The sequence below is a fragment of the Rutilus rutilus genome (assembly GCF_951802725.1).
Source record: "Rutilus rutilus genome assembly, chromosome: 10".
NCBI lineage: Eukaryota > Metazoa > Chordata > Actinopteri > Cypriniformes > Leuciscidae > Rutilus > Rutilus rutilus.
Window position 1 is genome coordinate 2,768,979 of NC_140215.1, and position 21,790 is coordinate 2,790,768.

Genomic DNA, 21,790 nt, shown 5'->3' on the forward strand with positions numbered 1-21,790 from the left:
TGTAAAAACAGTAATATTATGAAATATTATTACAATTTAAAAAAACGGGGACAGACACCGGCTCAGGAACAGGGACAGGAACAGACACTGTGGCAGCGGCTATCTCTGCTGAGGGCTCAGGTTCAGGCGTGTTGGCGGCCATCTCTGCTGAGGGCTCAGGCGACGTGGTGGCGGCCATCTCGTCCGGAGACACTGGATCGGTGGCGGCCATCTTGTCCGGAGACACTGGCTCGGCGGAGACCATCATGTCCTGAGACACTGGTTCGGTGGCGGCAGCGGCCATCTTGTCCGGAGACACTGGCTCGGCGGCGGCCATCTTGTTCGGAGACACTGGCTCGCCGGAGACCATCTTGTCCTGAGACACTGGCTCGGCGGCGGGGGCGTGAACAGTCTCTGGATCGGCAGAAGTGCCTGACGTGAACAGTCTCTGGATCGGCAGAGGGACTGACGTGAACAGTCTCTGGATCGGCAGAAGGACTGACGTGAAGCTCTGGCTCGGCAGGGCTGACGAGGAGAAGCTCAGGCTCGGCGGACGTGAAACCCACAGAAAAAGTTGAGCCGCTCAGTTGCAGGGCCAAGTCAACATATTGTTTCAGAGTCCAGCTAGGGTCATGCAATGGCATAAGGTAGCTAAGCGGCTCAGATAGTCCTCCCTGAAAAAATATCATCAAGCATACCTCATCCATACAAGTCAGGTGAGCAAGCTCCAAAAAGTCAACCACGTACTTCTCAATGGGTCGATCTCCTTGACGGAGACTCATAATTTGTGCTGCTGGATTCATCTTTAGGTCGGTCGTCGCTGCTGGATCTTGGTGTGGCGAAGTTTTCTGTCACAAACTGCTCCGAGACACAAAGGTTGAGATCCAATTGCATCTTTATTAGAAGGCGTAATCCAGAATTGTAATCAGCACAAGCAGAGGGTCAAGCACAGGAAGACAGTCCAAACAAACAAATAAACAAACAAACAAAACAGGCAGGGGTCAGAGGCAAAAGAGTAATCCACGGGACAGGCAAGAAATAAAAAAACCAAGAGACACGAAACCAGGGAAAAACGCTCAGAAATGCAGTGCAACAACATACAAAACTTCGCCATGAGTGAACCAGGCTATATGGGGTGAACTAAACAAGATTATGAGATACAGGTGAATGTGATGAGTGCTGATGAGTCCAGGCAGAGAATGATGGGAGATGTAGTCTGTGAGTGAACATGATAGTCTGGTGTGGAGTGCCCTCTGGTGGCTCTCAAGGGCACTCCAGCTGGTGACCGTTACACACATGATCCTTCAGAAATTACTCTCATGTGATGATTTGATGCTCAAGAAACATTTCTGATTATTATCAATGTTGAAAACAGTTGTGCTGCTTCAGATTTTTGTGATCCAATACCACTCTCAAGCTTGAGGGTAAGATTAACATAATAATAATAAATTAATAATTTAACTACAATGCATGAGCAACAGTGAAAGTAAAAACATTTATAATGTTACAAAAGATTTCTATTGCAAATAAATATTCAATTCATCGAAGAATCTTGAAAAAAAAATGTATCATGGTTTACACAAAAAAGAAGCAGCAGAAACTGTTTTCAACATTGATAATAACAAGAACCATTACTAATAATTGATCATCAATAATAATTGATCAGCAAATCACCATATTAGAATGATTTCTGAAGGATCATGTGACACTGAAGACTGGAGTAATGATGCTGAAAATTCAGCTTTGATCACAGGAATAGATGACATTTTACTAGATATTCACATAGAAAACATTTATTTTAAATTGTGATAATTTTTGATTAATTAAATTCACCTTGGTGAGCAGAAGAGACTTCTTTCAAAAACATTAAATAATCGTAAGCCAATATACTGTTATTATATCTGTCCGTCTATATCATTATGTCTATATTTAACCACTCTGATACTCCACAGCTCTATCATGACTTCGATGGGCCCAGCTTTCGGAGGAAAGCAAAGATGTATATCAGGGATCTGTGGAACATTCTGGATGTGCTGTCAATCATGCTGTTCATTTCTGGTCTGGCCTGCAGGTCAACACAACCACTATTTCACTAAATACCGTTCAGATATGATTAATTCAGTACAGTTCATGCTTTCCTCATTAGGTTAAGATTACACAGAAAATATCCTCATAACTAGGGCTGGATGAAACATTAAAAAAAAGTATCCACTGTCTGTGAGCCGTACCTCATCATATCTGAAATTGCTTCAAAGGTCTATTTTTTTTTTACCATAATGTTTTGACCGAACAGTCAATGTAGTAAAGTAGATTCAAATTGTTTAATAATATAAAAATGTAAAATACAGTAAAAATCTAGTTAAAACTAGATGTACCGCATGGCGGTACAAAATATGACCGCCGCTCAGGCCTGCACTGGCTTTCCACAAAAATAAATGACGTGGAGCAATTTGGCTGTATTGCGTGTTTATGTATATACCTAAAAAAAGTGTACAGTCACTAAATGTGCACATAAATGAATTTATTTTATACCCCCCCATGGATGAAATTCTACGAAACTTAGCATACCCCCAGAGGATGTCAAGTTAATCATACACATGAAATATGGTGCAGTTCTGAACATCTCCACTGAAGATAGGGCAGAAGATTCTTCTTATTAAAGCAGAATAATATTGCATTTTCATTTTTTATGGGAGGGGCGCAAATCACAAATGAGTGATTATGGGCTAGGTTGATGTGGGCCCTTAAGACCAACATACCATAAAAATGTCTTCATCCTCGGTGCCACGGTTCAGGTAGTTATTTAGGAAAAACTGCATTTTTTGGGTTTGGGGGGGCCCAGCGCGAGGGGGGGAGTGGCCCCCGGGGACCAAACGAAATTTTTCTGTAAAAGTCTAGTGGGGCTACATGCCCACCAAATTTCATGTTCCCCGGTGTTTCGGTGTCCCTGGTATTGTTGACGGAAAATTCAGTAGATTGACGGGGAAAAAAAACTAAAAAACTTTGACAATTGATTATGGGCTAGGTTGATGTGGGCCAACATACTTTGCAAATTTCTTCATGTTTCGGTGTCCCTGGTATCGTTGACGGAAAATTCAGTAGATTGACAAAAAAAAAAAAAAACTTTGACAATCCCTATATGACGCTTAATAATCATTTTCATTTATATGCACCAATAGTAACACAAAGCAATAATTATCTGCATATGTTTTTACTAAAGCATTTAATGCATTACAATTTTAAGTTATGATTCTGTGTATTAAAAGAATTTCACTGAGAGAAATCAAACCTACCAACTCTAATAGACTCTCATATAAAGGAATCATATTTAACGTTTTTGGTGCTCACCTTGAGTTAAGTTTAGTTCGTTTGCATAATGACTCAGAACTAAATTAAATCAGCATTTTTTTCACACTTAATCAAACTCTGTGTTTTTCATACAGACTTCAGGCCTCCGAGACTGTGTTCTACGTGGGTAAAGTTCTACTCTGCATCGACTTCATCATATTCTGCCTACGATTAATGGCCATCTTCACTATCAGTCGAAACCTGGGTCCGAAAATAATCATTGTCAGGAGAATGGTGGGTCTGCGTGCTCATAAAGTTCATTTCTTCAGTTCAGATATGTTATGCAATAATTCTGCACAGCCTAAGTGTTGAGAGACTAAGGGACTCAAATGCTTGATCTTTTGAAGAAGAACAAATTAACTATTTAAAAAATAAAACACTGAATGACGTGAGCTCTATTCTTCCTCTCATACTGCACATCAAGCAAAAATGTTTTTGCATAAAAGCAATTTCAAAGAAATTGAGCTATTAAAGGTGCTCTAAGCGATGTCATGCATTTTTTAGGACAAAACATTTTTTGTCACATACAGCAAACATCTCCTCACTATCCGCTAGCTGCCCGTCCCCTGAACACACTGTAAAGAAACGCGGTCTCTGTAGACAGCCCAGGCTCCACAAAAAGCAAGAAAAACAAACGGGCCCAGCCTGGACCACGAAACATAACAAACTGTTCCAGCCAATAACTGACAAGAATGACATGGGAGTGGGGGGGTTAGTGCGCGTGCACATGAAGGGGGGTGTGGGGAGTGGAGGAGAGAGAAGCATGAAGAGGGAAGTTAGCTAGAGGAGAGATGTCCTAGACAACGACTAACGTTAAAAATGTATATTCTTAAGAATTTTGATATGGCCAACACACGACCAAAGAGACGACGTTCCGATGAACAAATAACAAAGAAGAGGGAAAAGGAGAAGGAATGCGCAAAGTCCAGAATTTACATCGGAAAAGCGTTCAAAAGGTGGCGAGAACTCCGCTGGCAGAAGGGCTTCCAATCCGACGTTCAGGTGGCTCTGTTTATACTGGACAGGGTGAATCCAGTTTGTTTTTTCTAAATGGTTCATGACTGTTTCAGGAAGCACGGAAGGGAGGGGGAGGGGACAGGATGAGGAGGAGGGAGTGTCGAGCTAGCCTCCGTTTTGGTTGACCATACTTTGAACGTCAACAAGAAGTGACATCACCCAACATCGCTTAGAGCAGCTTGCCTTTAACATGCATCTTTTCCCGTTTCATTTTGTGTCCTCTCATATTCTCTCTTCCTCTTTGCAGATGATGGATTTGTTCTTCTTCATGTTTCTGCTCAGTATCTGGGTGGTGGCGTACGGCGTGGCGAAACAGGGCATTATGATCGAAAATGAGGAGAGACTAAACTGGATCGTCCGTGGAGCTGTCTATGATCCCTACCTCATCATATTTGGCAACGTCCCCACTAATATAGACAGTGAGCAGTTTACTCTAAAATATTTATTTTTTTGCAACATATGAATATTGAAGACGTGCCTACTGTGAGCTCCAAGAATTGTTGTGATTTCTGCTTTATTTAAAAAAAAAAAAATTGTCAAATTCCCAGCAAAGAAGAAATGAGGCTACGTCTACATTAATCCGGATACATTTGAAACAGAGTTATCGTTTAAAAACACTCTCCGTTCACACTAGCGTTTTCAGGCGTTTTCCGATTATTCTGTGTGGATGAGAAACTTCTGGAAAACGCCTGAAAACGCTATAATCACCTTACAGCGCATGCGTAAAACCTCACACAAGCTCACTGAGATGACACAGACGGAAAAATAAATAATAAAGTTATCGCGCAATTCTTCTGACAGGATCATTTTATTTAGCAAAATATCTCAGCATTCACTGATGCTGGTCACACTCACTCAGCATCATATGTTTGGTCTAAAACACTAAAGCTGCTCTCATGTTTTACTGCAGGACAGCAAATGTGAGTAAATATTCTGTCCTTTTCAGGACAATACCGGTATAAACATGAATATCTATGGGTTCAATATGCGTCACATGACTAAACTTGAGTCATTGTTTTTAAATACCTCAGTTTTGACAGTCACAAACAACACGAAAACAGCGTTTTCAAATTTATCCACTTTGGAGAGCATTTCAAAAAGCTTCGTTTTCATTAATAAAAGCGTCGTCTCAGTGTGGACGGAAGGCCAAAATGGAGAGAAAAAGATGCGTTTTCAAACAAAAATGTATTAGTGTGGACTGCAGTCTCCCTACGCTGTCAAATAATGTATAGATTTGTATATACAGTATTTAAATATGCAATACAAACAAGCCCACCCAGGTGAGAAAAAGTAACATAATGCATTACTTTCCATTAAAAGTAACTAAGTAACCCAATTAGTTACTTTTTAGGGAGTAACACATTATTGTAACACATTACTTTTAAAGGGGTGGTTGATTATGATTAACTTTTTTTAACTTTAGTTAGTGTGTAATGTTGCTGTTTGAGCATAAACAACATCTGCAAAGTTACAACGCTCAAAGTTCAAAGCAAACGGAGATATTTGCTTTTAGAGAAATCACTTTTTAAGGACTACAACAAACGGCTGGTAGAGACTACTCAACATTCCTCCCGGGTTAGTGACATCACCAACCCTAGAATTTGCATAAACCCCGCCCCCTGAACGTGATTTATAGATTATCATGACAGAATATGCTAATCAATGACTAGAAGATAACTACACGTGAGCTACATAAACTCATCAACTAACCATTCAGAAATGTCCTGTTGCTTCTACATGTTGTCACTTCTTCTTGAGTCTCTCCATCATTGTCTGACTCCGGTTTGCACATAAAAGGCTAAACGTTTTTGAAATTTTCAGTGCATGTGTGTGTGAGTGCAAGCTGTTGAAGCTCCGCCCCCTGTCCCGGGAGCAGCAGCTCATTTGCATTTAAAGGGACAGACACAAAACGGTGCGTTTTTGCTCACCCTCAAAAAGAGACAATTTTAACATGCTTTATAAAAATATCTGTGGGGTATTTGAAGCTAAAACTTCACATACACACTCTGGGGACATCAAAGACTTATTTTATATCTTGTGAAAGGGCATTATACCAGCACTTTAAAATTAACATTCCCCAACACTAGCTATAATGTTATATTATAAAATATTGCATATGCAATAATAATGTAAGTTGATTTTTATATTATAGATTGTATCATTGTTTTAATTGTAACATTGTAGAACATTCAGAAGTCCAGAGATTTATACAAAATATAGACAAATCAGATGGCTAACAAATATTTCTCTGTTTTGCAAACCAGACACTCAGTTTGATATAAGCAGCTGCAATGTGAACGGCTCGGATCCTCTGAAGCCCAAATGCCCCGTGCTGAACGGTGACAACATGCCGATGTTCCCAGAATGGCTGACCATCATCATGCTGTGTGTCTATCTGCTGTTCGCCAACATTTTACTGCTAAACCTCCTCATCGCTATCTTCAAGTGAGTAAACAGACTGAAACAGGTCAACAGAAACAGTCACTTGTTTCATTTACACAATGGCTCTAGGCTCTAGAACTCTGTATCTACTGTACAAGTAGTTCATCTTATGGGAGACTTTTATTTGATAAAATAGTACATTTGTATAAAATGCAAATATTTATTTAATGTTGAACAATCATTAATGTACAGTCAAACTGAAATTTATTCAGACACCTTGCTATCCTAACTTACATAAATGAACTATAGTGTCCTGCAGCCACTAGTAAAACTAATTATACTGTATATAATATATCATTTTTGGTTTGACTGTATTTGTTTGTTCGTTTGTTTAAGCACACAAAATCTGGTTCTTTAATAAATGCATGTCTATAAATATACTGTATATTTTCAACAAACAATATTTTTTAAATAATATGCTGCTTTATATATATTTTTTTCTTCATGAGTATAGCTATTGGAACAGCCTTCGCATCATTAGTGTACCTTAAAATGCCTTAAATTGCAGACTACTGTATGTTGACAGCACACTAGGTTTTAAAACAGAGCCCACATTTTATCCTTTATAATCCTTATATTGCATCTCGTGTCATTTGCTAAATATTACCTGTACAGAATTGTAGAAGATGCATGATGCAATATTGCAGTGACTTTTAGGGCTTTAAAGGAGTAGTTCACTTTTAAATGAAAATTAGCCCATGAATTATTTTATTTATTTATTTATTTATTTATCCTTTATTTTACCAGGTGATGTCCCATTGAGATATTCAAATCTCTTTTACAAGGGAGCCCTGGGGCAACAATTACACAAGTTACACAGAATCACAGAAACAGACACAACAAACAAAACAGATTTACAGTACATGTAAAACAATTTAACAATGACATAAAGGGGTCATTGAAAACATGTGCATTGTTCAAATTTGGAACATTTAAGTAATTGTTTAAAATGTTCAAGTGGGATAACAGAAAGCTTCAAAAGTTTTTGGAGCAAATTCCAACACCAAGGAGCAGCATAACTAAAAGCAGTCTTAACAAATTCAGTTGTTATACGTGGGATATTTAGAGCCAGAATGTCAACGGAGCGGAGACTGTAAATGGTTCATTCCAGGTCAACAGACTAGTAAGATAGCTGGGTAAATTACCGTTAATAACTTTGTAAATAAAAATATGCCAATGGAACCATCTACGCAGACCTAAAGAGCTAAAACCAGTCGCCTCATAAAGACGACAGTGATGAGTGCGTGACTTGGCATTAGTAATGAACCGTAATGCACCATGGTAAACTGTGTCAAGTTGTGCAGCTTGGTAGAGGCAGCATGCATATAAATAACATCCCCAAAGTCCAAGACTGATAAGAAAGTGGCACTGATCAATTTCCTCCTAGCTTGGAGAGTAAAACAGGATTTATTTCTAAAATAAAAGCCAAGCTTTACTCTCAGCTTTCTCACTAATTTATCAATATGAACTTTGAAGGTTAGCTTTTCATCAATCCACAGACCAAGATATTTATAAGATGAAACATTTTCAACACACTTCCCATCCAGTGTGGAAATGGCTAAGGCGGTTGATGCGGGTACTGTGCAAGACTTTGTGAACTGCATCACCTTAGTTTTACCAGCGTTTAATACCAGTCTAAGTTCAATGAAGGTGGCCTGTAATAAATTAAAAGACTGCTGTAGTGATTGATAAGCTTGAGCTAGGGTGGGGGCAGAACAATATAGTACTGTGTCGTCTGCATAGAGGTGTATTTTGCCATTATCTGCTACAGAGGCAATGGTGTTTATGTAAATGGTAAATAGGACCGGACCAAGGATAGACCCTTGAGGGACACCTCGCCGGACCCCCAGTGGGGCAGAACTATGCCCATCAACAACTACAGTTTGAGTTCTGTTTGTAAGATAGTTTCTGAACCAATCAACTGCCTTAGTGCCCAAGCCAATGTCCCGGAGCCTCTTAAGCAGGATACAGTGATCAACTGTGTCAAAGGCCTTTGACAAGTCGATGAACAGGGCAGCACAGCTCATCTTATTGTCAAGGTCACAGATGATGTCATCAAGCACCTTGACAGCTGCAGTAATGCTGCTATGCCTGGCCCTAAAGCCTGATTGTGCCAGGCAAAGTATGTTATGATTTTGCAGGAAGCCCTTAAGTTGGGTGTTTACTAAAGACTCTAGGACCTTTGCAAGTACAGACAATTTAGAAATTGGGCGGTAATTATCGAGAATGGAGGGGTCCCCCCCCTTTCAGCAGGGGCAGCACATGTGCTGATTTCCAAACATCTGGTAAGTCATTTGATAAGTCATTTACTCTCCCTCAAGCCATCCTAGACGTATATGACTGTCCGGAAGCTAGAATTTTACTTTGTAACATGTTAAATATGAATATTTTCTTACAAAAACTCATTGTTTTGCTTCAGAAGGCCTGGAGCAGTGTGGAGCACTTTAATGATGGATAGATGCACTTTAATGATGGATAGATGCATGTTTATGATGGATAGATGAACTTTAATGATGGATAGATGCACTTTGATGATGGATAGATGAACTTTAATGATGGATAGATGCACTTTGATGATGGAAAGATGCACTTTTATGATGGATAGATGCACTTTTATGATGGATAGATGCACTTTGATGATAGAAAGATGCACTTTTATGATGGATAGATGCACTTTTATGATGGATAGATGCACTTTAATGATGGATAGATGCATGTTTATGATGGATAGATGAACTTTAATGATGGATAGATGCACTTTGATGATGGAAAGATGCACTTTTATGATGGATAGATGCACTTTTATGATGGATAGATGCACTTTGATGATGGAAAGATGCACTTTTATGATGGATAGATGCACTTTTATGATGGATAGATGCACTTTAATGATGGATAGATGCACTTTGATGATGGAAAGATGCCCTTTAATGATGGATAGATGCACTTTTATGATGGATAGATGCACTTTAATGATGGATAGATGCACTTTAATGATGGATAGATGCACTTTTGGATAGATGCACTTTTATGATGGATAGATGCACTTTTGGATAGATGCACTTTTATGATGGATAGATGCACTTTAATGATGGATAGATGCACTTTTATGATGGATAGATGCACTTTAATGATGGATAGATGCACGTTTATGATGGATAGATGCACTTTAATGATGGATAGATGCACTTTTATGATGGATAGATGCACGTTTATGATGGATAGATGCACTTTAATGATGGATAGATGCACTTTAATGATGGATAGATGCACTTTAATGATGGATAGATGCACTTTAATGATGGATAGATGCACTTTAATGATGGATAGATGCACTTTTATGATGGATAGATGCACTTTAATGATGGATAGATGCACTTTTGGATAGATGCACTTTAATGATGGATAGATGCACTTTTATGATGGATAGATGCACTTTAATGATGGATAGATGCACTTTTATGATGGATAGATGCACTTTTGGATAGATGCACTTTAATGATGGATAGATGCACTTTTATGATGGATACAGTAGATGCACTTTAATGATGGATAGATGCACTTTTATGATGGATAGATGCACTTTAATGATGGATAGATGAACTTTTATGATGGATAGATGCATTTTTATGATGGATAGATGCACTTTTATGATGGATAGATGCATGTTTTTGAGCTTCAGTCTGTTGGTTGCAATCCACTGCCATTATAAAAACTTGGAAGAGCCAGGACATTTATCAATATGTATACTGTATTCATCTGAAAGAAGAACGTCATACACACCTAGGATGATTTGAGGGAGAGTAAATCATGGGCTCATTTTCATTTTAAAGTGAACTAATCCTTTAAACCTTATCTTTGTGCATCACAGCTACACGTTCCAGCAGGTTCAAGACAACACGAAAACCATCTGGAAGTTCCAGCGTTACGAGCTGATTAAGGAGTATCACAGTCGACCTGCTCTTCCTCCACCCTTCATCCTCCTCAGTCACCTCATGCTCTTCATCAGAGGAGTGTTGCTGTGCTGTCCTTCACAGAGACACAAACACTTCAGTGAGTGCTGGGCCAGGACCACACTACAGCCACAAACATATTTTACTGAAAACACACACATGATCGCGGTACATTACTGACGTTCGTAAGTCAAGTCAAGTCAAGTCATTTTCATTTATATAGCGCTTTTAACAATGTAGATTGTCTCAAAGCAGCTTTACAGAGATAAATGTATAATTTAACGTAAGATTGTTTTGGCTTTATAGCGGTTCTTTAATAAAGTTATTTTCCAGCTAAAGTTAGTTTTGATTGATTCGCTTCCGTCGCAACGATCATTTGTTTTTAAATTAGGGCCGCCAAGACGACACCATTCTCTCTACACAGACTTTAAACGCGAACCTGTGAGAAACACTGATGGCGTTCAGATGCGCATTAAGAACGGGTTCTATAGTTATGTGCGTTTGAATATATGTGTGCAGGTTTGGAATTCCCTACAAACCAAACCTAAACAAATTACTGGTGTTTCCTTATAGTTTTGATTCAGAATTTTATTTTATTTTATCAATTCGGGGTAGATACGCAAATTGAGTTTTCCCAACGACGCGTTATCTGGAGAGTGGGAAAGGGATCCTCCATAGGGAGAGACTAGTTGGCCCTTCAGCACTGCGTTGACACCGGGTCCAGGTCCTTCATCAGATCTGGAAACGGCCTGGATCCGGCAGGCTGCGGGAAAACCTTGGGATAAACAAAGACACTAAAATTAGCGTAGATGCCATTCTTCTCATGATGTAACAAGTACATCAGGATTTATGGGAAGTGTTCCCGGTTCCAGCTGACCTAATCTATGCAGCCTAATATTGAATTATAGAAGTCTATAATGTATTATGTGAACGCTATGTCAAAGAGATGTGTCTTTAATCTAGATTTGAACTGACAGAGTGTGTCTGCTTCCCGGACAATGGTAGGAAGGCTGTTCCAAAGTTTTGGTGCTAAATAGGAAAAGGATCTACCGCCAGCAGTTGATTTTGATATTCTAGGTATTATCAACTGGCCGGAATTTTGAGATCGCAATAGACGTGAAGGAGTATAATGCGTTAAGAGCTCGCTCAAGTACTGCGGAGCTAAACCATTTAGTGCTTTGTAAGTAATCAGCAATATTTTAAAATTGATGCGATGTTTAATAGGGAGCCAGTGCAGTTTTGACAGAACCGGGCTAATATGCTCATACTTCCTGGTTCTGGTAAGAACTCGAGCTGCTGCGTTTTGAACTAGCTGTAGTTTGTTTATTAAGCGTGCAGGGCAACCACCCAGTAGAGCATTACAATAATCTAGCCTTGAGGTCATGAACGCATGGACTAATTGTTCCGCATTTGTCAATGAGAGCATATGACGTAATTTAGATATATTTTTAAGATGGAAAAATGCGGTTTTACAGATACTAGACACGTAACTTTCAAATGAAAGATTAGTATCAAAGAGCACACCCAGGTTCCTAACCGACGACGAAGACTTAACAGAGCAGCCATCAAGTGTTAGACAGTATTCTAGGTTATTACGTGAGGAAGTTTTTTGTCCAATAATTAGAATCTCTGTTTTTTCAGAATTTAGAAGTAGGAAATTACGAGTCATCCAATTTTTTATATCAGCTATGCATTCTGTTAATTTAGTGAATTGGTAAGTTTCGTTAGGTTTTGAAGAAATATAGAGCTGAGTATCGTCGGCATAACAGTGGAAGCTAATTCCATGTTTCCTAATGATATCTCCTAATGGCAGCATGTACAGAGTGAACAGCAGCGGTCCTAGTACTGAGCCCTGTGGTACGCCATACTGAACTTGTGATTGATAAGACATCTCTTCATTTACTGCTACAAACTGATAACGGTCAGATAAGTATGATTTAAACCATGCTAGTGCAATTCCACTAATGCCAACATAGTTTTCTAGTCTATTTAAAAGAATGTTGTGGTCAATGGTGTCAAACGCAGCACTAAGATCGAGTAACACTAATAGAGAGACACAACCACGATCGGATGATAAGAGCAAATCATTTGTTACTCTAACGAGAGCAGTCTCAGTACTATGGTATGGTCTAAATCCAGACTGAAAATCCTCGCAGATATCATTTCTTTCTAGAAAGGAACATAGTTGTGAAGATACTGCCTTTTCTAGTATCTTTGACAGAAAAGGTAGATTCGAGATCGGCCTGTAATCGACTAATTCTGAAGGATCAAGTTGCATTTTTTTAACAAGCGGTTTAATCATAGCCAGCTTAAAGTTTTTTGGTACGTATCCTAGAGACAAAGAGGAATTAATGATATTAAGAAGAGGATCTATGACCTCTGGAAGCATCTCTTTCAGTAGCTTAGTCGGTATAGGGTCTAACATACATGTTGTAGATTTAGATGATTTAACGAGTTTAGTAAATTCTTCCTCTTCTATAGCAATGAATGAATCAAATTTTTCCTCAGGGAGACTACAATGCACTGCCTGATGCGATACTGTAGTAGACGGTTGCATAGTTATAATTTTATCCCTGATATTATCAATCTTATAAGTGAAGAAGTTCATAAAGTCATTACTGCTGTGCTGCTTGGAACCTTCTGTGTTTGAAGCTTTCTTTTTCGTTAGTTTAGCCACTGTTTCAAATAAATACCTAGGATTATGTTTATTTTCTTCTAATAGGTTTGAAAAATAAGCAGATCTAGCAGCTTTTAAAGCCTCTCTGTAAGCAATCGAGCTCTCCTTCCATGAAATGCGAAATACCTCTAATTTAGTTTTCTTCCAGTTGCGCTCCATTTTTCTGGCTGCTCTCTTAAGGGCCCGAGTGTGCTCGTTGTACCACGGCGTTGGATTATTTTCTTTAATCTTCTTTAAGCGCAAAGGAGCAACTGTGTCTAAAGTGCTGGAAAAGAGAGAGTTAAAAGTTTCTGTTGCAATATCAAGTTCTTCTAAGCTATCCGGGATGCTAAAATGATGAAACTGATCAGGAAGATTATTAATAAAGCAATCTTTAGTAGCAGAAGTGATAGGTCTAACATATTTGTAACACGGAGTCGGCTTTGCAGCCTTGGCTAAATGTAATTTACACGAGACTAGATAATGATCTGAGATGTCATCGCTCTGCTGCAGAATTTCAACGGCATCAACATCTATTCCATGTGATAATATTAGATCTAGAGTATGATTACGGCGATGAGTAGGTCCTGACACGTGTTGTCTAACTCCAATTGAGTTTACAATGTCTTTAAATGCCAAACCCAATGCATCTTTTTCATTATCGATGTGTATATTAAAATCACCAACAATTAGTACTTTATCTGCAGCCAATACTAACTCTGATAGAAAGTCCGCAAATTCTTTGATAAAGTCTGTATGGTGCCCTGGTGGCCTGTATACAGTAGCCAGCACAAATCTCAAACGTGATTTATCATTTTTACTATATATTTTTACATTAAGCACTAACACTTCAAAAGAATTATATTCGAAACTTGATTTCTTAGTGGTTTTGAAAATATTACTATAAATTACAGCAACACCACCCCCTTTGCGTTTCAGACGAGGTTCATGTTTATAACAGTAATCTTGCGGGGTGGACTCATTTAAAGTAATGTAATCGTTTGGTTTTAGCCAGGTTTCTGTCAAACACAGCACATCTAGGTTATTATCTGAAATCATATCATTAACAATGAGTGCTTTTGAAGTAAGCGATCGAATATTCAGCAACCCAATCTTTAGCATTTGCTCATCTGTATTATAGCTGTTTTTTATTTGTTGAACATCAATTAAATTTTTAACCTTAGATAGGTTTAAACATTTTTTGGATTTCCAAAATCGGGGAACAGACACAGTCTCTATATGATGATAGCTAGGTGAAAGAGGCTCTATGTGATGGGATTTATCTGACCTGGGTGACGCGAGGCCGCTAGCAGACGGTTGGTTTAGCCAGTCTGTCTGCTTCCTGACCTGGTGCCCAATTTGTCATGTTTGAGCTCTAAGACTATGAGCCATATTACTAGATAGAAGAGCAGCACCATCCCAGGAGGGATGAATACCATCTCTTTTCAACAGGTCAGGTTTGCCCCAAAAACTTTTCCAATTGTCTATGAATTCTATATTATTATTACACGGACACCACTCAGACAGCCAGCGATTCAGTGAACACAATCTACTAACTATCTCATCACTCCTGCGAACAGGAAGGGGGCCAGAGCAAATTACAGTGCCTGACATCGTACTTGCAAGTTCACACACCTCTTTAATATTAATTTTGGTGATCTCCGACTGGCGGAGTCGAACATCATTAGTGCCGACATGAATAATGATCTTAGAGAATTTACGATTAGCATTAGCCAGCACTTTTAAATTTGCTTTGATGTCAGGCGCTCTGGCTCCCGGCAAACATGTGACTATGTTCGCTGGTGTCTCTATTTTCACGTTCCGTGTGATCGAATCACCAATTACTAGGGCACAATCAACAGAATTCTCAGTGGGTGTTTCACTGAGCGGGGCAAATCGATTTGTTGTGGTAATCGGAACGGAAGAGTGGTTTTTTGATCCGCGACTAGAGCGATCCCTCACTGTCACCCATTTGCCCGGCTGCACAGGCTCTACTTCAGCTGGAACCGAATCATGTAAAGAGTTCACTATGCTAGGCGCATCCAAAATAGTATCTAAAGCTCTAGCACTCTTACTATCCTCAATTAAAGTTTGGATGCGTGTCTCTAATTCTGAAATCTTCTCTGTCAGCCTAACTGTCTCCTTACATTTATCACATATAAATCCTACATTACCAACAGAGAAGTCTATGCTAAACATGTGACATGAAGTGCAGGTGACAATAACAGGACAAGACATTACTCACCGTGTTTGTTGACTGATTATTACTTACCTGAGCTTTTATGAACTCAAAGGCGCGAGCGCGCGAGAGAAAAAATAAATAAATAAAACAGCTGAGCGCACGGGTGGCGCGTTAACAGGCTAGCAGTAGCGAATTAGCGTGTTGTGTTAGTAGTAACGGAAGCTAGCGATGTCAATCTGAGATGTTGGGTAAGCTGTATTTAGTATAAACAACTACAAATTGTAGTAAATGATGGTTCAAAACAAAGAAATACGAGGCTAAGTCGGAGCTTACAGCACCGAAGCAAACACACTCGCAGCAGGCAGCTAGGCAGACAGGAGCAATAAGTCGAGGGCCTTGTCCACACTAATACGTTTTCATTTGAAAACACATCTTTTTCTCTCTGTTTTGTCCTTGCGTCCACACTGAGACGGCATTTTATTAATGAAAACGAACCTTTTTGAAAACGCTCTCCAAAGTGGATAAATTTGAAAACGCTGTTTTCGCGTTGTGGACTGTCAAAACTGAGGTATTTAAAACCGATGACATAAGTTAAGTCATGTGACGCATATTGTGCCAATTGATATTCATGTTAATACCTGTATTGTGCTATTCACTTTCACACAGTTGCTAAATTATGTTACTTTGCACTCTCTTAATATCACAGTCCTGCAAAGATGACAGAACATTTTGATTTTGCTGAGATATTTTGCTTAATAAAAATGATCCTGCCAGAAAAATTGTGCGATAACTTTATTATTTATTTTTCCGTCTGTATCATCCCAGTGAGCTTTTTATGAGGGTTTACGCATACGCTAAGGTGAATTTATCGTTTTCCGACGTTTCAGTGTGGATGAGAAACTTTTGGAAAACACTAGTGTGGACGAAGGGCATTTTTAAACGAAAAGGCCGATTTCAAATGTATTCGGATTAGGGCTGCACAATATATCAAAATTATCAAATATATCGCAATTTGCATATCGCAACAGCTTGCAATAACTGGGGTCATGAACTAAAGACAAAGAGAAAATCACTCACTGCTCTTGGCTGAATAACTTTTGTAGCTTTAATAAGAATCAGTATATATTTAATTCATAAAGTGAAAACTAAGCAGTGTTTTATTTTTACATTTGATTATTCAGTTTCTGTTGTTAAATAACCCTAATGTAGGATAACCTGAACCCCTAAACCCTGTGGTTTACACTGATGTTAAAATAGCACTTCTTATACTACAGTAAATCACTGATGTTCACTTTCAGAAGCTGTAGGGATGTTTTATTGTCACTAAAAGAATGTGAAACACGTATGTAGGTTATATCATTTTAAATATGTTTTAAAGATAATTTAAGTTAATTTTACACACTTTAAGCATTATCGCATCGCATATCGAATATTGCATTATTTAATGAGTTATCGCATATCACACTTTTCTTCAATATCGTGCAGCCCTAATTCGGATTAATGTAGACGTAGCCTAGATCGGAATATGAGTATAAAGTCTGGTCCAGTTTATAGAGTGCATTAGCGCCCTGACTTTTTTTCAGCTGCACTGGTTCCAGAAGTATTTTTCCATTAATTTTTTCCATATGGATTTAAAAAAAGTTTTCTTTAATAAGCGATGATTTGAACCGTGAAGCATTGCGAACAGCAGAATAGAATTAAAAACATTAGAACTGCCTGTTTTGTGGTATGACTCACTTCAGCATTTGCTTTTATCAAAAGTGACCTACATTGCATTCAATGTTTACATTTTATCAGTTCATGCATTTCCTGGAAATCAAATCCCAAACAAGTTCTACCGTTTGAGCTACATGAACAAAGCTTATATTTCGTATATTTTTTATGTCCTGATCACTTTAAAAAACTGCGTTGAATGTGTAAATCCCTGGTTTAAGTTCATGGTTCTGCACAGGGCAGGAACTAGAGCAGACCGAGGAAGAGGAGCTGTTGTCATGGGAGGCTTTCATGAAGGACAACTATCTGGCGTCTACACGACAGGACGAGAGCCAGAGCGTGGAGCATCGTATCCAGGACACCGCAGAGAAGTAACTCAGAGAAGCACAAGACACGAAACAGAACAGCTCGTATGTTTGAGAACTGAATTTGATTTGAGGAAACTATGAATCAACTTTTGAGTATAAGGAAGGGCGGAGTAATGGTCTGAAAAGTTAGGGGGAGGGGCTTAATATATTATTCATTCTTAAAGTCATGAATATTAATTATGTGACATGATGTTCCGACCTGATTTGCTAAAAGGCAGAGATGGATTAAGTACATAACATGTTTAATAATACAATTATTCTGGTATTTTCTAACTCAAGAAAAAATGTAAGAATATTTTTTATTACACAAAAAAATTTTTTTAAAGAATGATTTTATATTTCTTTTCTTAAGATTGTTCTAATGGCAAAACTTAAAGGGGCTATATGTAAGATTTTTCATTTATTAATTGCTTTTTTTTTATTCCCGATGAGTGAACAGCTTGTATCTAACATGAAGGGGAAAAAAAAATTCCCGACTTCCTAGGTTGTCCATAAAAGTCTGTAGACTGATATTTATGTGAAGGACTCGGGACGGTTTCGCCGGGAAAATCAAAATCACGTGACGTTTACGCCTGAGAGTCTCTCTTCCGTTCAGTGACACAGGAAATTAACAAGCTTATACAATGTTCAGGATAATGCCGAAAGAATCATTCTTTATTGTAAAGGGATTGATTCAAACTATAGTCTCACATAGCCAGATCTATATAGTCTATAGTCTTAAATATACTTTATAATCAAGCTATCATAACAGTGTAATATTAATGAGCTCATCTGTCGACATGATGCCGGTGAATCTCAGATCTGCTGCAAACATCCACATCTCTATGATCAGATGCTTTCTGAACTGCTGTTTCTCTGTTTTTTTCTGTTTATTTTGTTATTGAAAGAAAAGCGCGCAGCACATATTTACATATTCATTTAAACGCTGTAATGACGGCATCTAGAGGTTCGTTTACAGTAACAGTATTTCCAACTTCTTTTTACTTCTTAGCAAAGAAAGAAAAAGAACTTCGCCGTGAGTATATCGGTGCGTTGAATCACCTTCAGTCTCTTGTACGTTACGAGCAATAAGCTGCAGTTCACCCAACGGCCACCGGTGTCGCTAATAACAAGGGTTTCTGAATTCTATACAGTCCTTTCAAGAAGAATTTGTATCCTGAAAAGAATGTTCTTAAAAATCATAATAACCTCTTACACTTAGGATAACCACCAACTCGTCTTAAATCTCGATAAGTACGAATTTTGATTAATTTATTGGGTTGTTTCAAATATTAAACATTACAACATAACCCTAATTATAGCCCATGTTACATATTACTATTACTAGGGATGAGCACCAGTTCTCTGAAGTTGATCACCAAGTCTTTGACAAGAACCACCATACATTCAGAAACACCAAAGTCTTTTTCTTCTCAAGATTTGTATTAAATGTATTATTTCTTATGAAGATCTTTGTGAATTCGGCCCCAGACCCATAGTAAGACTGGTTGTATGTTTTTGGGTCTTACAATTTTGGCTAATTTTTCATCGCTGTTAACAGTTGTGTTCTTCACACTGTGGCCAAGCGAAGGTAAACTCTTAAAATGTAATGTTAACCTCTCAAAAAGGTGTGCAACAAACTTCTAAAAGTGCTCCAGAATCTGTGCCTAACCTTTTTACTGCGAATTTAAGCTTATGGCTTCATAATTTCACACTCATATGAAGGTTAAAGGTGCTGTATGTATCTTTTTCTCTCTACTAAAGCATAAAAATACCATCATATGTTTGCAGATATTTAGGAAACATGCTAAGTTCACATACTCGTTTCTCTGAAAAACGATGCATCTAAAAATCTCTATGAAAGAGAGCATATTAAAACGCGGATAAATCAACTTGCAGTGTGTAGCTCTCCTCATCTTTCATTGCCAATTGCGCTCGTTCATGTTGCGTGTCCTCAAAATGGCAACCTGCGTGAGCGTCGAGTCTGAGGCGATATTTTGAATTTGGACTGCAGTTCCTATTTTGACCACTAGCTGTCATTCTTACAGACTGCACCTTTAAACCTCTGTTTTTCCTCTCAGGGTCGGAGTGATGTCAGAACTTCTGGAGCGGGAGCAGGAGATGGTTTCGGCCACGATGGCAAAACGACTTACTAAGCTTGAAGAGCAGGTGTCATTCTGGCTCAGACACTCACAAATACACCATAAATAGTGTTTAACAGTCAGTTTGTTCTGTTGATTATTTCAGGCAGCATGTCAAAGCAAATGTGAGTGTCAGATGGTGAATCTCTTGTCCTTTTCCAGGTCTCAGAGACTGCCAAAGCTTTACAATGGATTATAGATGCGCTGAAATCTCAGGGATTCAAATCCAAAATGCCGCCTCCTCTAATGAGTAAGCGGAGTGTGTTTAAAATCAGCTCTTATAAGATGCATGCATCCTTTTTCATACTCATGATCTGTCTTTATAAGTTCATTAAAGTATTAGAGACACAAATCCCATTTTTTGGTAATGAGATCTTACATACACTACTGTTGGAAAGTTTGGGATCAATACGATTTTTTTTGTGTTTTTATGCTCCGGCTGTATTTAATTGATCAAAAATGCAGTAAAAACACTAATTTTGTGAAATATTATTATAATTCAAAATTTCTATTTGAATATATGTTAAAACATAATTTATTCCTGTGATCAAAGCTGAATTTTCAGCATCATTACTCCAGTCTTCAGTGTCACATGATCCTTCACAAATCATTCTAATATGGTGATTTGCTGCTCAAGAAACATTTATGATTATTATCAATGTCAAAAACATTTTTGCTGCTTCATATTTTTTGCAGAAACCATTATATTATTTTTCAGGATTCTTAAAAAAAACTGTTATAAACAGTGTTTAATTGAAATAGACTATTTTGTAACATTATAAATGTCTTTACTGTCACTTTTGATCAATTTAATGCAGTATTAATTTATGTTAGATTACTATTGTATGTTATATACACTTTTATCTGTCAGAAAAAAATAACAAGCACTGGTCATTTGCTGATTTTAAGACATTCAGGTCTTATTTTTATTTGTGGAAAGTGCCTAAATGCATGATGTTCAGCAAAGGAAAGGGTTTAGTTAAAATTCACATTAAGTTATGAAAAGGCTATTTCTGAATGTTCTCTGAACGCTCAAAACATTTTTATTGGTTATGCAAACATTAAGGAAACATTCCATTTGATAATTTTTCAAATATTATTGGAATGTTACTTTTGAAATGTTCCCTGAACATTAGTAACATTTAAATCATGTTAGAGGAACATCCAACTAAAACATGAATGATGCATAAATAATGCTTTTATGCTAAAGTTTAGAGAACATTATTAAAGACCAGATCACTTTGAACAAACATTGTATTAACGTTACTGGAAGAATGTTAACATTTATGCATTTGGCTGACGCTTTTATCCAAAGCGACTTACATTGCATTTCAAGGCACACATTTACATTCTTATCAGTTCTTGCTTTCCCTGGGAATCGAACCCATGACCTTGCCGTTGCAAGCGCCAAAGCTGACATGTTTGAGCTCCAGGAAAGCTGACATGTTTGTTCATAACTTTGAGAAGAATCTTGTCTGAATGTTCTGATAACGTTCCCTGTTAGCTGGGTTGTAGATGAAGACCTCTGTCCATCCAGCAGGTAAAAGCTCTGACAGGGACGATGGTGAATCTAGTGGACAGGAGTTGGATGACGAAACAACCCCTCACATATTCGCACGTCAGCTTCATTATCCCGGCAGTAACGTCGTACGCTTTCCTGTGCCTGAGGAGAAGGTGTCCTGGGAGGTGCCTGATATGAATTATACCACATATTTTATAACATTAAACCGCATTCTGTTGTATTGTTCATCTTATCCCACACATTTTTTACTCTTTTAGGTAAACTTCACTCCGTACCGTCCCCCGGTTTACAATCCACAGGACAGCAGCGAGTAAGTTTTATACTGAAAAATAGAGTGGCACCATTAATCGAATTGATCTACGATATAGTCTTGTGCAATTATTATGCACTATTAAAGGGGTCATATAATGGTACATGCACTTTTACAAGTTGATTGTACTGAAATGTGTGTTGGCAGTGCCTGTACACAACCATCATATAATGATACAAA

At 38.2% G+C, this 21,790-nt stretch overlaps 1 protein-coding gene across 1 annotated transcript in view; it reads left to right on the forward strand.

Annotated features, from left to right (window-relative positions):
* The window catches only part of LOC311297937 (transient receptor potential cation channel subfamily M member 2-like), a gene marked incomplete at its 5' end in the record, with an annotated part of 106,425 nt that overhangs the window by 78,832 nt on the left and 5,803 nt on the right, over window positions 1-21,790 (forward strand). The window contains 10 exons of the mRNA XM_084420428.1: window positions 1,932-2,050; window positions 3,423-3,561; window positions 4,592-4,763; window positions 6,609-6,789; window positions 10,658-10,839; window positions 17,529-17,661; window positions 19,719-19,806; window positions 19,941-20,028; window positions 21,319-21,464; window positions 21,558-21,610. Of these exons, the coding sequence (XP_084276554.1) occupies window positions 1,932-2,050; window positions 3,423-3,561; window positions 4,592-4,763; window positions 6,609-6,789; window positions 10,658-10,839; window positions 17,529-17,661; window positions 19,719-19,806; window positions 19,941-20,028; window positions 21,319-21,464; window positions 21,558-21,610 (1,301 nt within the window). The remainder of the gene's footprint in view (window positions 1-1,931; window positions 2,051-3,422; window positions 3,562-4,591; window positions 4,764-6,608; window positions 6,790-10,657; window positions 10,840-17,528; window positions 17,662-19,718; window positions 19,807-19,940; window positions 20,029-21,318; window positions 21,465-21,557; window positions 21,611-21,790) is intronic.